This window comes from Rousettus aegyptiacus, unplaced genomic scaffold (genome assembly GCF_014176215.1).
Source record: "Rousettus aegyptiacus isolate mRouAeg1 unplaced genomic scaffold, mRouAeg1.p scaffold_m13_p_3, whole genome shotgun sequence".
Taxonomy (NCBI): Eukaryota; Metazoa; Chordata; class Mammalia; order Chiroptera; family Pteropodidae; genus Rousettus; species Rousettus aegyptiacus.
In genome coordinates, this window is record NW_023416306.1 from 155,458,638 (window position 1) to 155,476,572 (window position 17,935).

At 44.1% G+C, this 17,935-nt stretch overlaps 1 protein-coding gene across 27 annotated transcripts in view; it reads left to right on the forward strand.

Moving 5' to 3' along the window:
* NRXN3 (neurexin 3) overlaps positions 1-17,935 on the forward strand; it is a 1,418,420-nt gene that overhangs the window by 99,721 nt on the left and 1,300,764 nt on the right. For 18 of the 27 annotated variants that reach the window (XR_004956343.1, XR_004956344.1, XR_004956345.1 and 15 more), the window contains exons 4-5: positions 14,255-14,284; positions 17,147-17,158. The exons of 5 other annotated variants lie outside the window; for them this stretch is intronic. Coding sequence is in view for 19 of the 22 variants with exons in the window: in XM_036239437.1 (XP_036095330.1) it covers positions 14,255-14,284; positions 17,147-17,158 (42 nt within the window). In the remaining 3 variants the exon portion in view is untranslated. The remainder of the gene's footprint in view (positions 1-14,254; positions 14,285-17,146; positions 17,159-17,935) is intronic. 4 more of the 27 variants (XM_036239450.1, XM_036239440.1, XM_036239441.1 and 1 more) reach the window with 1 other exon arrangement.

Here is a 17,935-nt window from a genome sequence, read left to right on the forward strand (position 1 = left end):
CAAATGATATTTTACCAGATTTCCGTGCGGGGAAATCCAGCACCTCTTCTCCTAGTCTTTGGGAAGGACGTTCAGAATCGTAAAGTGGCAACGGGCATTTGTGCCGCATTGACCTGAAGAAGGGGAGTGGTGCTCAGCTTTGACCCCTGCCATGCGTCTTCTGATTTGACTTCACATCGGCCCCTCAGGCAGGTGTTGCCATCCTCTCTACAGCCAAGGGAAAGAAGCCTCAGAGAGGGTCAGTAACTGCCCATGGTGCCAGCTGCTGGTACAAGACAGGGATCTCAGACCTGCCTACCTCCAGAGCCTGTGTTCTTTTTCTTTGAAACCCTGGCATTTCCAGGGCACAGCTGTGGGTGCATCTTACCTGTGTCTGCGTTCCCAACTCTTCACATGGCACATGACACATAGTAGGACCTCAAAAATATTGTTTGCACAGAAAGTGTGGCCACAAGCACCATGAGCATTTTGCATCTGCAAGCATGTTGGAGCTCAGAGGTGCCCTGTCCAAGGAGTGCATCTCTCATATTTTTCAGAAGAGGAAACTGAAGCTCGGGGAGTGGAAAGGACATCTCTAAGGCCATGGAACCCTTTCATGGCCTGGAAGAAACTACCGTTTGGTCCTTATCCCACGTTCCTGGCTCACTGAGATTTGTCATTGGTTTCCCCGGGCTGCCTGTAGGGTAGGAGTTGACAGTCCCAGCCATCTACCCTCTTCTGATGTGTTCCAGAACTCTCAGCCAAGAGGAGAGGAAGCCGTTTGGGGGAGTGGGGGGCATTGGTTAGAAGAAGGATTTGGACACCAGGAATAGCGCTGGGGCCAGGGGCTATGAGACCCCTTCTTTCCCTTCCCCCAAGCTTCTCTCTCCAGCCAGGAGGGGCTGTTTATGATGCTCCAGTGACAGCCTCTCTCCTCAGAAGGGATAATTTCTCAGGCTCTGCCTGCTGATTAGAGCTGGAATTTAAATGAATAACTGTGACCTTGTGGAAGTGCCCTAGTTATTCAGAGGCCCGATGAGGAAATAGGCCTCTTGCTTCGGTCCGTCAGAGCCCTGGCAGGCGCGGGAGGAGGGGCGCCTGTCTGCCACGGCCCGGAGGAGGTCTGCTGTTGCCAAACGCCACTGACTGCCTTTGCTACAGCCTCCCTCTGCCCTCTCTTGATCTCTGCCCCCTTCAGTTTAAGTCATCTCAGGGCTGTCCTTGGAGGGGGGACCCAATTATTTGTCTTGAGCCCTGCTCTGTCTCCAGGGGGCTCACTCAGTCTAGCCTGAGGGACACTGTCCTAAACCCGAAGTCAGGATGCAGCACCTGATATGTCTGACTTGTGTTAATGGACACAAAGGGTTTGCCCTCGAAGCTTGCTGCTCACAGGTGACCCACCCAACCAGCTGCATGGGATTCACTCAGGCGTTTATTAGAAATGCAGACTCTCAGGCCTCACCCCTAGGTGTATGCACCTTAAAGTTCTAAACACACTGACCTAAAATTCCAGTCTCTCCTCCCCTTTGGGGCCAACAGGGCTGTGTTTACTGAGCAGGGTACAGCCGCCCTTGCTAATGCCCTATTCCTCATCTGTTCTGCTGGCCACAGCATGAAATACCTGCTTTCTAGGTGAACTGGAGTTAAGGAGAAAGAGGTTAGGGAATAGATAGGGGATGAACATTTGCTGGCCACTCAGTCTGTGCATGTCACTCTTCAGGCACTTTCCGTATCAAAGTTTATGTACTGGGAGGCAGGATAGCTTAGGATAGAGCAGGGTTCTGCAGACCAACGCTCGCTGTCTTCGAGCTAAGGATGGTTTCTCACTTTTCAAATAGTTGAAAGCAATCAAAGAATAATTTGAGATGCAAAAATTTTATGAAATTCAGATCTCAGTGTTTTTAAACCAAGTTTTGTAGGAACAGAGACACACTTGTTTATTTCCGAATGTATCAGAAACCAATATACTGAATCATCAATGTATTATTGGCAAATTCAGAGTGGAGTTGCTGTGACGGAGCCGGCAAATCCTAAAAGATTTACCATTTGCTCCTTTACAGATAAAGTTTGCCACCCCTGGGTAGAGCACAGACTCGGAACCGGATGCCGGGTTGGCATCCTGGCTCTATCCCAGCACAACAGTGCGCCTGTTTAAGTTGCCTTTTCTTTATGGGCCCTCCTTTCCTCACCTGTGAAACGGGGACAGTAAGTACCCACCTACATCAGGGGGCTGTTGTGAAGTTAAGTTAGCTCATGTGTGTCAGGTCTTCAGAACAGTGCCTGGCACGTGGTAAGCAAATGTGTACATCAGCTATTATTATAAGTTATCTCATTCGATCCTTTCCACACGTGTTTTCATTTGCCAGATGGAGACACTTAGGCTCAGAAAGGTTTACAAACAAAACAGCACCTTCTTTGCCCGTGTCCTGGTCTCCCTGACTGTGCAGAGGCATGCTCCCTCTGCCGTGCCGTCTCGCCCCTCTGTCCTTGTCACACGTTCTCCCTCATCTGGCCTGGTTTTCATGCTTTCAGGGATGAGGTCCCTCCAACATAAGGCCTGGCCAACATGGCTCTCAAGCGAGGCTTAGCAATGACGGTAACGAGAGAAAAGGAAACCGACATTTATGGAGGGCCCCATGTGCCCGGCTCCTGCCACTTTGTAGATGAAGAACCTTGGGCTCTGAGACGCTGTACCCTTTGCCCAAGTGAGAAGCAGTTATGGTAGATATCAAGACTTAAATGTGGGTCTGGGATCTCTGCTCCGTGTCCTGCCTCCTTCTGGATCTTTTCCCAGGGACTGTGTGGCCTTGGGGAAGTCATGGAATCTCTTCTGGGCATCGGGCTGCTATTCTTTAATGTTGTGAGTTTGAATCATAACAAACTTCTCAGATGGCTTCCATCCCAAAGATCTATGATTAGGCCATCTGACTGAGATACTTTGGGGAATAGCCATCAGAAAAATGCTATCTCCTTCATTACCAAAGACTTATAGCTCCAAACTCCAGTAATAACTGAAATATATATTTTATTTTCCATGCTTTTGGGCAATAGTGTCACTTGTCTTTCTCTCTTATTTATTAAGAAAAACACCTGACATTTATTGAGCTTATATTTTGAGCCTGGCACTAAAATACTGAGTTTTTGCACGCATTATTTACTTCTGTTAACATCTCCAGGATAGATTCTGTCATTAGACCCATTTCACCTTAGAACAAACTGAGACTCAGAGGTAATAACTCGCCAATGCAGTAATATGTAATGGAACAAGATGCAGATATTGGTACATCTGCTCCTGGGGCCATCTCATAGGGGATCCACCAGAACGAAGGCCCACCCCGCTTCACTACCGTGGGCTCTAGGCCTAGAACAGCCAATAAATACATCATGGGCACAGAATAAATACTTGCTCTATGAATAAATAGTGCTCAGGACTAAGCTCTTAAGTTTTACCCCAAACCCCTCTGAAAGAAAATCTGCTTTTTATTGGGGTTTGCCCTGAGATAGAAGGTAATTGAACCAATCTTTATTCAGTGCCCATCTTGGGCTTGGCTCGGTGGGGGGCGGGGGGTGCCAGCTGTAGGGAAATCCACTGGTGCTGTGCGTCACTGGATTGGAAAGGGGCCCTTGGCTAGGCTAACAGTGCTCAGCTTTCAGCCAATTTCCTGGCTGAGGCCTGGGAAGACCCCCCCCTGGCTCCCGTAGCCATGCTTGATGAGTCAGTGTGAGTGAGGAGCTGCTTCCCAGCCTGCCTCCAGCTCTGTCTAACTCGTGGAAGCAGATCACTGGGCCTCGGTGCCTTCTTTTAGGGTCTTCTTCACATCCCCTTCTTTACTGTCTCGGCGAGGCAGACTCACTGGGATGCTGCTTATGGTCTCATTTTGTTTGTCAGTTCCAGAGGGCACAGAGTCAGAGTCAGAGCTGGAAAAAAAATCTTCATAGGTATCCTGTAGTCTCAGTGGGATAGTACTGCCCACCCTGACCCTACAGAATGTGTGGGGACTATATTTGTTCCAACGATGAGGGGGCATTGGTGGCATTTAGTATAAAGGGGCAATGAATGCTCAATGTAATATGTAGGAAGATCTCATTCAAAAATTTGTGCTGCTCAAAATGCTGTTGGTGAGACCAAAGAGAAACTATCCTAGACCAATCTCTTCCTCGTACAGAAGGGGAAACTGAGGCCATAGACTTTCCGTATAATGCAGGTAGGTTGCACAGTGTATTTGTGGCAGCCTTGGAGGCCCTCCCGAGTCTGTGGACCTGCCCGGGGAGGTCTGGAAAGGATACGGGCTAAGCTGGTCAGTTTGCAGGGCCGGGTCTGAGGAGGAGGGAGAAGATGAAATGCAACTGGAAGTTGAGGGCAGTGGGACCCCTCGTGAGACAACTTAGCTGACTGGTGACCATATGATTCCGTGGGAGGCCGCTGAGGACACCTGGCAGGTGGGCTGCTAGTGCTGCTAGCTACTGGAGAAATGGTGTTGACAAGAGATGGCAGGTGGGATCGGGAGAGGGCCTAGATATAGCAGTCTCCTGAATAGCGATGGCAGTGACTGCAAGCTTTTGACTCCTCCCCATGTGCCATAAATTATGCTACATGCTTTCCATACGTGGCTCCTCGTGGTGGTCATAGGGATCCTGAGAAGATATTTTGTAAGTGGGAGGCAGGTATTTTACTGGAAAGAGGCACAGGAAATTTAACTTGCTCAAAATCCCGTAGTTAGTAAGAACTAGGACTGGGACTTGCATCCAGGTCCTGGATTATTTGGAGCAATGGTTTGCAAACTCTGGTAAGCATCCAAATCACCTGGAAAGCTGATGAATGAGATCCAGGCTCATGAAAGTAAGGCGTCATCCCCCCGGGGATTCTGACATGACCAAAGTTTGGGAACAACTGTTTTAAAGGAAAGTGAGCTGGAAGGTGAAGGAACTTGAAAGCTTCAGCCTTAACCACTGTTTTAAACCCTACATACATCAAGGGAGGGAAGGATGGAGGGAGGTTGGAGTGTGAGATCTTCCCTTTGAGCTCCCATGGTAACTTAGGCCATGGACCTAGGAGAGCCATCATTATAATACACTATAGTCCGGTGTGTTTTGTCCTCCACACGCCCCTCATTGGCTACAATGGGCCATTGAAGGTATATGTGCTCATAAAACTTTATTGTTAGAATCAGCATTTCAAGGATGGAAAAGACCCAAAAGATTGTCGAGGCTCTCTGTGCACCTGATCTTTGAATCCCTTCTATAAGAGTTTATTCAGACTTGGCTTGAACCCCTGTAGGGATGAGCAACTCATTGCTCCCCTAGCCATTCTGTTCCATTCTAACGGCACTCAGTGTTCTCTTCCTTACTCTGAGTCACTATAGCTTTCACCACCTGTATTGCTTTCAGCCCTTGGAGACACACAGAATAGATCTAATTACACTCCCAGTGTTTGAAGACAGGGCTTTTGTCTCAGGATTTTCTTTTCTAAAGGCTGTAAAACATCTCCAGTTTCTTTGGGCATTCGCATACAAGGGTTTCAAATTCTTTTATCCAGATCATTGTTCTCTGAAAAATGACTTTTTTTTTTTTTTGCCTTTTCCGAAGAAGAATGCTCATACCATATATAGTATTATATATATTCATTACAGGATGGTCCCATTATTCCCTTTTTTCTAGACTCCCTATCTCTATTAATGATAGCACCATCTACCTCAGCTTTTTTTTTTTTTAAATGACTATACTATTAAGTTGAATTTAAATGCACTGAAAATGTTTACTATATTGTGGGCACTGCCACTAAGCCATTCTCACCCCCTCCTGCCCTGTGCAATGGTTTATTTGACTTAGACTCGAGACCATTCTTTGATTTTGTTCAGTTCAGCCCCAAATTTTTAAAATCTAGCACATCATGATCTTCTAGGGCACAGTTCTTTCATCTAGTGTATCAGCTGTCCCTCTTGGCTTCATGCCATTCATGAGTGAAGAGCTATTTTAGAGAGGTTCATGACAAGTTGGAGAGCAAAGGCTTCTTTGGGAAGAGTTTTTTCTAAAAGACATAATCGCCTGCCTTTTACTCCTTAGAGTGACATGCGTAACTGCGAGCCATCTCTCTTCCTTCCATGCTATTCATATAGCAGGACACCGTGCCCTCCTTGCCCCCCGAAGAGGTGGACTAGATTGGGAAGGTGCTGCAGATCTTCCTTCCTCTACCCTGTGCTTATGGCTACAGAAGCTGTTCGTGGTTCATGGGCGACGCTGGAAGAAATACTTTCTGTTCAGTCCAGTCACCAGGCTGTAAGAGCAGTGTTGGCTGAGAGGCAAACAGTGAGTGGACTGATACAGCCACACCCTGTGAAGGGCTTCGTGATGGAGATGGAAAGCGATTGGATGCTGGGAGGGCAAATCCAGGGGCCGGCACATGGTGGCACCTGCCTCGGAGAATTAGCAACAGGCTTTCTTCTGGGAACCATCGTAATCAGTCTAATTATTCAGTTCATCCCTAGTACCGTGCAAGGCTTGTGGAAAAGCCAAAATCATATGTGTAAACAGGTGATCTTCCTGAGTATCAGCTAATAATTGCTATTAGGTGATTCACTGAAGCTTTGTTCAGAGCCTGCCTTTCTGATTATGGGTGGTGTTCTCAGCATATTAGTTTGAACCATTTACAGTTGCCATTTTTGTAGGTCAAAACCAGTCAAATATCAGCGGTTTCATATGATTCATCCCAGAAGCTGTTTGGCCTCTTTGAAGATTATCTTAATTTGTAGAAGCATAGAGTCTTTGAGATGGACTAGATTTTGGGGAGTTATCTCTGCTAAACCACCACTCTGAATCTCTTCTTTGAAACCCCTGTTCTTGTGGAATGTGCTTGCTCCTACATCTGGCCGAAACAATTTTTAAAATTTTAAAAGCAGCTCTCCTGTCCTGATCTAGCTCTCATTTAGGCTGTATGTAGCCATTCCTTCAGCTGTTCTTCATGTAACGTAATTTTGGATCCTTCACCATTCTAATTGTGCTTCGGACACACTCCACCTAGTTCATGCCCTTCCTAATATCGGGCACCATTCTCTGAATCAAAATCCTAGGTTTCATATAGTTGCTGGTGCTAAGAGGTGGTACTACTGACTTTAAAAATTTTTTTTTTTTTTTCAGGAGGAAGGGGAAGATGTAGGGTGTCTTGCTTAAGAGCCAGAGTTTATATTTGTCCCTTAAAATTGAATTTCACTTTTGCCTGTTCACAGCCTTTGGGACCCTGATTCCAATACCTAACAAATTAGCCATTCCTTTCGGCTACTGTTAAGGACAACATCTGGATAGCATGCCATGAATATTCTCAGCCAAGTCATTGATCAACACGCTGAGCAGCCCAGGCTTTGCCGCAGGCCACTGGTGACCTCACTAGAGCACGCAAAGCAAAGTCCATGAGGAAGGTCAAGGAACTGCCCAGGGATGGGCAGGTCTGAGGCCCAGCTGTGGAAGTGGATGGACATTTGCCTCAGAGCCCGCCTCTTCCCTTTAGGCATTCTTCTCCCAGTCCCACACCATCCATCCTTCCCCTGCTCACAGTGCCCAGCTTCCTCAACCTGTGACTGACTGCGCGTCTCTGTGCTTCCTTTACTTACTTGTCACCATGCTGCCTCTGTCTTGGAAGAAAGACCTTTAGCTTGGCTTTCTAATGCTCTCACGCACAGGACAGTGTCAATGAGGAGTCTGAGTGTATCTTCTGTTCAGGTTTGCATTTTAATGAGGGAAGTGGCTTAATAACCTCAGGAAATAATCTGGAAAACAAAAAGCTTTATGTTTTAGTGGAATCTGTGGAGGGGGATTGAGGAGAGGGAGGAGGGGGTCACTTAAAAGGAGCACTCCTCCAGTGCTCCTTATACCGTACTCGACCGGGGTCAGAGGTGAAGTCAGGTTAATGCCCACGCCCTATTTTCGTTTTCTGAAACCTCTAAGACGTGTGTCTTCCCTTCTCTACCAGCACTGAATTAGACAGGATAGCTAGTGTCATGGTTACCATCACAGCCTGGAAAGCCCATCTGTTGGCTTAGAATCCTTACTTCACCCCTTACTAAGTAGTGTGACTTTGGTTCTAGGCCTTGCTTTTCTTACCTTGAAAATCAAAAATCAAAGTATAGCAATGTCTAACCCATAGAGTTGTATTTAATGAGATGATACATAGCCATGCTTTGTCTATAGTAAACAGTCAACAAATATTACCTACTGTTATAGTTATCTTTATTACCAAGTTAATGAATTTCTTTTAAGTGCTTAAAATGCTAAGATGTGTATTTCTTCTAACACCCTCTCTTTTTTCCAAATTCCTGGTCACCCTGCAGATGGGTCACTTGTGGCTTCTCTGTTCATCGGGCCCCACTCCCCACCCCCTTCACTAACTGCTTAGTTCCTCTCGAAACATCAGGTGGATGTTTCCATTACCTTCTGATTTTACATAATTACTCTTTTCAAAAATCCTTGTGGCTTCATAAGAATTCAACATTGGCACTTGGCACTTGCAGCAATTAGTGACATTTAATTTTTCTACTTCAGTTTGAAAAAAGAGATGATATATGTAGATTTTATAGTGGAATAAAAAGTGAATGAAAGAAAAGTCTTGGCAGAGATAACTTGCTTCCCGTTCCCCGCCCCGTCCCGAATCTTTTATTATTTTTTTTCCATGAGTGACTTCCTTCCTCCCCTGAAATATTTTTTTCCATTTACCCAGAGTGAAGGAAGGAAGGATGAACTAAAAATCATCTGAGGTGGGTGGGATATATAGGTTTGAGGGGGAGACGGTATTAGCTTAAATGATGGAGGCCTTCAACTTCTGGCCCGGTTCCTGAGCATTCCATCTTCCTCTTGCTCATTTCTGTAAGTAGTTTCTTCTCTCTGTATTAGTCATTCTTATGACAGCTTCATGATGGCCACAGCTGCTCACCAATGACTTTGCTTTCGTAGCCATTTCCATTCTCCCAAGCTGTAAAAGCAGCTATCTCCATGGGAATTTTCCCAAAGGATGTAGCATAGTTTAGAGGACCATACGTATATTTTGCATATAATTTACATATGATTTGCAGTCTGTTCTAAGGCAATTTCAACTTTGTGTGTCTTATCTACTGGTGATCTTTTTCTCTTCTTGTTCTTACATGTACCCTAAGAACCTGTGTCACACACAGACAGGCACAAAGAAGGTGGAATATAGCTATGGAAAGACTGAGGGAGGGGGTAAAAAATATGAGACATCTATCTAGTTGGGTTTCAGAACAGTCCCTGGATCCAGCTAGAGGAGCATTCTGTCTGGGTATGACATCTAGATAGGAGACACTTCAATTACTTTCTTTTTTTTTTTTTTTGGTCACTATTTGCGTTTGTAATTCTTAATATCCTGCCTATCAAATGGTCATCTAAGCCCGCTTCCTTTTTTGTACATTAGGTGAACTTTTATGGAGCTGGCTTTTGAGTGTTGGTTGAGGATCTATTCTAACTCAGAGCCCAGAGTGAGGTTACTTTGGAAAGATGTGGTCCCTTTTGCTTCCCTGCGCCCCCTGTTCCAGCCCTCGTCTTTCAGCAGCCCTTGAACATCAGAGCCAGAATAAATGCCAGCCTCCAAACCCAGCCAGGGTGCTAGTCCCGCAGATGGCTGTGTGGCACAGGGGGGCCATCGCCGATGTGCATTTTCACCCTCTGTTTCTGAGGTTGACCAGAATGCCTATCTTCATTTTTTCCCTTCCTCATCAACCGCACTCCCAGTCTAGACTCCTTCTCCTTCCTTATTAATTATATCCTTTCCAGTAAGATTTTTTAAAGCATTTTTATCTGTATCTATATTGGAAAACCATAGAATTCCCTTTTTGATGTAAAATTTTACTTTATTATTGAGTATGCTTTAAAAAAAAAAAAAAAAAGAACCTCCAGGATATCTTAATATCCCTGGACCCCACCAGCCCTTCCAGATTATGTCCCAATGCCCTAGCCACTTTTTCATTGAAGATTTATTTACTTACATGGACACAGACCTCTCGTCCATGAAGGGGAGGTGAAACACCCTTATATTGTCCTGACTTTCTCGTAGACCTCAGTCCTATGTTGTTAAAAGCGTCCTAGGCATTTTTTGCTTGAGTGATGCTTCTGTTTCTTCAACTCATCATGTCTAAAACAGAGCTCATTATTGTCCTTACTCCAAATCCATCTCCCACACCCATCTCATCTTCTCATTTCTGACAATGCTTCACTCAGTCTCCCATCCTCTTCTCCCCTGAAGCATCTCATTGGTCACTCAAAGCCTACTGAATCCTCTTTTTCCCTTTTTCTTCCTGCTGCTATGATATTAATTTAGGCCCTTTGTCTATGACTAACCTCTCTGCCTCCATCCCTTTTTTCTTATAATCCATCCTGTCCACACCATTGCCAAAGTAATCTTTCCCAACATCATTACCCCTGGGTCATTCTCCTGCTCATGAACCCTCAATGCTTTCATCAGCTGCAAGATCAAGTCCATTTTCCTTAGCCTTGAAACTCAAGGCCTCCATACAGTGTTTCTATCCTTCAATCCCGAAGATGACCTTTCCCTTTTTTCTTATGTGAGCTATTCATAATTCTTCATACCTACCATGTACCTGGCAATATCCTATGTACTTCTGGGAAGTGGAACAGGAAAGGCATTACAAATGCTTTTTGTGATCTTGGGAACTAGTGTTGCTACCTGGAATGTTTTCTATCCTAATCCTAAATCATCTTTCAAGGCTTATTATATTTTTAACTTTTCTCTAGAAACCTTTTATATGCATCAGGGGCCTCCTCATAGTCCAATTGACCTTATTGTCTGAATTCATCATTTGACACTTGGCAGTTTAAACGTTCGTTCATTCCTCATTCAATCACCAAACACATACTGAGGACCTGCTGTGTGACAAGGTGCTATGCTAGGTGTGGCCTCACACATCAGCATATTTTTATATCAAAATCAAAATAAACAATAGCCCCTATATAACCCTTACCATGTGCAGGCACAGCTTTACATATATTTATTTATTTAATCCTCAAAACAATTTATGAATTTGGCATTTTTATTGTCTAAATTTTACAGCTAGGGAAATCAGGGAACAGGGATGTTTAGCAACTTGCCTGGGGTCAAAAGCTAGAAAGTAACAAGGGTGGGATTGAAATCTGGCTCTGAAGTCCTTCATCTTAACTCTTAAACTTCACTGTCAGGCAATGTCATACATGTGTTGTGTAAATAGAAACACACACACATCTTCCTAACTAAACTCTGAAGTCCTAGAGATCAGTGACCGTGTACTATATGAGCATGTATCCCCAATCCCTTATCCAGTCTTTGCAGATAGCAGGTACTTGAATCTTTTGGTTGATTGTTGGTTCTTGCATTCACTTTGGGGAGGGGGTGCTATGATTTTTAGTAGCAACTAGGAATCTTTGGGGGGGCGGAAGGAGGGAGAGACAGAATTTCAGAATAGATCTAGACACTCTGGGAGTCTTGGTTTCCAGTTCTTAACTCTGCAAGCTATGAGGATATGTTGGTACAAGATAAAATACTGTTGTAAAAGCTCTTGAAAGTGGAATAAAATCCCTTCTCAAAAAGCAAAACAACAAACTCAAAACCACATAATGGTTACATAGTTTCTCTTGTCCCTCATGTGGTCTCCTGTTATACTTGTTCGTGGACGTTTTGCCTGCAAAACCAAAGTTTTTATATCAGGATCCCAGATCTGCATTCCTGGCTTAATATTTCTGTTTAAAGTTTGTATACACTGAAGAATATAAACATTTTATTTGAGTTGCAATAGAGCAACAACATATGCAGCTTAATAAAACCTTGTAAGTACATATTTGCATTTTAAAGACACAGGTTTCGAGTTATTTGCATTTTGAAAGGACTCTTCCTTTTACAAAAGGATCCACTGCAGGGTTCCATTAAATATCTAATACCCCTCACTGCATTTATCATACAATTTAATATCCCAAAATTTGATTTATATGCCACCCTAAAGGGATAGTTTTCAAATTCTAGTGAGCATGAGACTCACTTGGGCAACTTATTTAAAATTCAGATCTTTCCTCCAGCTCCTTCCCAAGACTGTAATTCATTAGGTCCGAGGTAAAGCCCAGGAACCTCACTGTTAATAAACATCCCCAGGTGGTCGACGTAGGTGGTCAGTGCAATGCACTTTGGGAAATACTGCTTTAAAGAACATATGTAGTACATAAATGGGGTCCAAGAATGGGGGGGGGGAGGAGGACTTCTTCAGGGCTTTGAATACCCTCTGATGACCAGGTGTCCTGCTTACTCTTCATTTGGTAAAGTTTGAAAATATTTCTTCGGGTCAGATAAAGACTAATCCACTTCTCTTCTACTCACTCCTCCAAGCTGCCAAACATCTTTGTCCTTTCACTTTTCAATTAAAAAAAAAATTCATATTCCCCTAGCTTTATTGAGATGCAATTCATATAACGGTGTAAGTTTAAGGTGCACAATGTGTTGATTTCATACATTCGTATATTGCCAAATGATTACCACCATTGATAGCATCAACTAACATCTCCTTCCCATCCCATAATTACCATGGCTTTTCTGTGGTGAGAACATTTAAGACCTACTCTCTGAGCAACTTTCAAGTATAATATACAGTATTATTATCCTTTCATTTTAATCTTAAGTATCTTCTGAGACCTTCCTTATTCTCAGTTCTTAACATTTATAACTCTCCTGTGAATAGTCACCTAGTGAATCCACGTATTCTGTTCTTATTGACACTCCCACATCCTCTTCCTGTTTGTCCCAGGCCCTTCTCCTTAATGCTCTTGATCTGGATGCTAAATGCTATGACTTGGCCCAGAAATATTAGGGCTTTTTGAAACAGTTACTTCTGCTCAAGTTTCTCTTAGCCAAATCTGTGGCCCAGTGTTCTCTCTCCTTCCCTTCTATCCCCTCCTAAAAAAATGACCAAAAATTATTTTTTTTAATAAAACAGATCTGAGAATGACTTGCTTTGGGAAGATTTCACTCCTACATGAGTATTAATCCTAGGCCTCGAGAAATACATGCCAGAAATGTGCATTTAAAATATGATTATAGTTTAATGAAAATCTATTTAAAAAATAAACTTCATGACATTTATAGCACACGTATCTATGTATTTAATATATCATTGATTTTTAAAAAGTCAGTTGCTTGACCTATATTTTGCCTCTGATTACTTTTCTAAATCTCTAGTAATCTCCAAAAACATTTAGAGATTTCCATACTTTAGAGATTTTTCTCCTTTATTAATCCCCTATATCCCTAAATTTCACTCTGGGTAAAGGTTCTCTGGCGTGATCTGGATTTTGTGAAATATCTCCCGTAATAATAAAAGCAATGGAAGAGCAAATAACTGGTGCAGTTGGTTACTGGTCAGAAATCTTTTCTTTTAATAGATTTTTCAGGGCTTATGCTTCCCTTGAAGTAATGAGCTCTTAATCACCTCGTTTGACTTCCATAAGGACACACACAGCCAGAGGTTGTGCTGTACTGTTTGTTTATTAGAACTGTGGTGCGTGTGTACACACACACACACACACACACACACACACACACACACACACCTTCTTTAACCCACTCAGTGCTGGGCTAGGCCTCTCTGATTAAAGACCATGGACATTCTAAAAAAAGATGGTGGTGGAGAAGCAGTGGGGGAAGGGGTATGGGTTGTCACTGGGCTGCGGGTGGTAGGGGAAATTGTTTCAGGTCATCTCTGCAACTCTGGCAAGCAGGAACTCATCTGATGTGTTCAGTGCCATTCTGTTTTTGTAGAAAAGAATACTGTATCTAAAAGGGAAAAAAATATTGAATGGGAATCTCTGGATGATGAGGTTATAACGAATTTTTTTTCTTTTCTGAATGTTCCAAAATGTCCACAGTGAGCATGTATTACGTTTAAAAGCATATTTTTAAAAAAGAAAGAAACCTACTTTGCTTGGCCTCTTGAGTCTCTTTCCCAAGGGACCTACTCTTTAATAGATTTATCTCAAATCCTACCTATGCCATAGAACAGCGGTGTAAGGAAAGTTCTCACGATAAGCCCAGAGCAGTTCACAAAGCAAAAGTCTGTGTAGGCCAGAGAGCCGGGCCTTCCCGTGCTTCTCGTGTGCTGCTGAGTATGCGTGTGTCCCTGTCACTCCTCCTTTTGCACAAGAATTAAGAGAAGATTGTATTGCATTCAGAATTTTAATTTTGTCTTCTCTCTTTTTCCTTTCTTCCCCCCACTCCCCCTTTCCCTTCTTTTCTTTCCTCAAGGCCTCTCCCACCTCATGATGAGTGAACAAGGTAGGTGCTTTTTGCTCGTGGGGCTGCAGCTACCAGAATTGCTTGCCTTCGTGCCTCTGGCTGGTTGCTCAGAGCCTCATCGTCGCTGGCAGGCCATTTGCTGCCTGTCCTTCCTGTTGTGGCAGCGAGGCCACCCCGTGGTGGGGGCACCTTCCCCTGTGCATCGTGGTTTCCCACCCCCATCAATCCCTCCGCTTCTCCATTCTGCACTGCCATTTGTCATAGGGCCTGGCCCCGCCGGGCTGCCTCCGAGAGGGAAGCATGAAACAAGGCATGACGGCATTGATAATGGGGGTGAATGAAGCTAATTTCAGAGCAACAGAGCGGTTAACTTCCTCCTGCTTCTCCCCACACCCCATGCTGGGGCCCAGGGCTGGGGGAGAGGAGCTGGGCTTCTCCCTGAATTTCACTCTGAGTAGAGGTTTGCCTTTTGCCTTCCCCTCCATCCCACTGCCCGGTGTAATGACTTTCAGCCCCTCATGGTGAAAGGAAGCCCTTGGGGATTGACTGCGTTCAGTTTTGTATAAAAGCAAAACCACCAAGAGAACATGCTAATGTCCTCATGGCAGGATTCTAACTCATTATACACCCTGAAGAAAACTGCATATAAAGATCTGTAAATTCAGCATCTGCAACCTAAAATATTCAAATATGCAGGGAATGAACTGTGCAAGAAATTCAGCTCAGCTAAGCACAGGGTGGGCTGTGAATGAAGCCTTTTCCTCCTAAATAAAAATTTTCCACATTATCATCCTAAATCAAGATTTGAGAACTAAGCCTACTTAAAATTGTCTTTTCCATCACTGTTCAATTGCTACTATTGTGTTCCTCCTGAGCCTTGGGATGATTGCAAGATTGGTCTACCTGCCTTGCCCTGACATCAAAAGACTATATTTTAATTTCTCTTGTCTTTTCCAAATACACCTGGGACTCAGTGCCTCTTTTGGAGGACCAAAGGAAAGGGGAAGGACAGCTATTTCCTCATTCTCCTGTTTTTCTTGCACTTCCGAGGAGGGTGGGGCAGCATTGAAGGGTCCCTCTCCATCCCCCATTCCCTTACATTGGATCTGTCAGGCGATGTTGCCACACAGGGCAGTATGATCAGATTGAAGAACCACCTGGGCCGAGAGAAATTTGTTTATGGTGTCCACGTAGCTGTGCAGGTGGGTAGTTGAGGGCATCCTGACTTGATAAGGCAGGGTAAGGAGGAAGGGCACTTTTCCAATAGAATTTTATCCTCCAGACCTGAGCCAAGATACACAATTTGAACCTTAAACGTTTCAATAAAAGCAGAGCCTGGTATAAAGCAGACATCAAAGAACAGAGCTGGAGGGAGGAGATCAGGTGAGATTTCCAGTGTTAGATGGAAAAAGAGGCTGGGCTGAAACCCCTCTACTTCTTGTAGGTGAAGTTATCTGCCCACAGGGTGTAGTTACCTGCCAACAGCAGGTAACTATGAAGTGGATGTGAGTAGAGGACGCACTCATGTCGGCCTAGTGTCCAAGTCCTGTGAGAGAGTTAAGCACAACTTTGCAAAGTGGGTAGTCCCGAGCTCTATAGATTGCTGGAATTTAGTGGCCCAACTTTGATAACAAGTTGCACTAGATAAAGTAGACCCTCAGAGTACTAATGAGAAGACACCCTTCAACATGCTCTGACCTGTGCTCCTGGCTGCCCTTTGGGAGTCCTTTTGGCTTTCATAGAGGCTCAGAGGCCTGATTCATTACATGGCTGATGTCATAAGTCCAGGCAGATGAGATAGGCTGGTGGGGACTTTTTTAACCTTACTTAGGTTCGTTTTAGACCCAGGGATGCAGCACAGGTATTTTGGAGGGCTAAGTGCCAATGATCTATGAAGAGCATGTGGAGAACTTCTCTTGTATACCTTACCCACTTTTCTGCCCAGGCTTCTCTTGGGCACCCAGATTGGTGTACACATGAACAGAGAACTCAGGCACACCCAAATACCTGTACTCTGGGGCATCTTCTAGAAAGAAGATTCTTCAGGCGATAAAACAGTGACAGACATGGATATTGTGAATTCTTCTTGAGAGAGGTTTTTAAGAAAAGATGCAGAATTCTCTGGGTGGTAAATGCTACTAAGATTTTAGGTTGCAACTTGCATTTAATCTGTTTTTAAGGTCTTTTATCTATATCTGTCCTCTCATTTTTTCCCATTTCCCAGCTCCTCCTCTGTTCTCGCCCTTGTGATGATTACCTAAAAAAGCAGCTCTACTTCCTACCAATAGTCTTTTCTTTCTCTTTATTCCTTCAACATGAAAGAGATTTCTGTCTGGTTTCCACCGAATCTCCAGAATTTGTTTTCGATGTACATAAACATGTGTGGAAATACTTATGTATGTTTTATGTGTCCCACCTATATTCATATGTTATGCACTATTGATCCCCATGACTCATATAAATGTTGGAAAAATAAAGGAAAGCTTAGCTTCTCTGGCTTTCCCTAACCAATTTTAGATTGGTTAAGTGCATGCAATTTCACATACATGGGGCTATGCAGTGCTTTTGCATGCAGACTTGGTCTTGTTTCTAAGGACGGGATAGGAAAAACTGACGGGAGAAAGCTTACACATGAAGCTGATGGAAGCAGCCTTGCTGGTCACACTGATGAGGGCTTGTTTAAGCTTCACATCGTGCAGTTTGTTTTGCGCTGCCTTCTGAAGATATTGTAGTGCTTTCGGCGTTACTATTGTGGGTTTCAGTGTGTGTTACGTTTCTTCACGTGTCTGCAGTGTGCTGATGTTTTACTTTCCTTGCTCTTTCTCTCTCTCTCTTTCGCCGCCTCCATGGTGGACACCATGCTCCCTCTACTTAACTGGACCTTCCACTTCATTTCTGTAGGTAGAAGTAAAGGTATAGATCATTTTATTTTTATCGTTATAAATATCAATCTGCCTTCTGAAATATTCATGTATCCAAGGGGAACTGTTGATCCTGATGACTACGGTCCAGATAATAACTTAGTGCTTTTAACAACATCTAAAAAAAGTAAATAAGAAGCCAATGCTGTCGTTTTCCTTCAGTGCACTTCATGTTCTGTGGTTGGGGGTGGTTCCGAGTTGGTCCACCTCCCGCTAAATCCAGGACAAGGCTTATCTGTTATGGCCTGCTTTTCCTCGCAGGAATGGGGGACTCTGAAAGTGGTAATGCAGTGAAGGGGAGATGCATTTTACTTAATGCAGGATAGTCTAAGAAACTCTCCCCATAAATGTACTGAGGGAACAGGGGAGATGTGAAATGGCACGCCATTGTTTCTGCTACCTGGGAATAACTGAATTTGGGGATAATATCAGTGAGGGAAGGATGACAGATAAAAAAGGAAAGAGGATTGGTGAATTGCTTGATATTTTATTTAATGCAGAACTTGGGGAATATTTATTTATTTTTTTGCTTGTATTTTTGTGAGTGGAAATATTCTGACTGGGGGTGACGAGCTGAGAGTGGTGGGGCTGGGGGTGTGGAAGAACATGAGAAAATACAGCGCATCACATCGCAAGGACAAAGTGGAGAAAGAGGTAACACTGGATTTAACTTCCAAAGCCAACCTTTGCCCGGTAGGCCGGGAAGAGGGCGGTGCGGAGCGGGCGGGCTCGCTCCAGTCCCCCGACGTGCCGCTCGGCGCTTCGCACC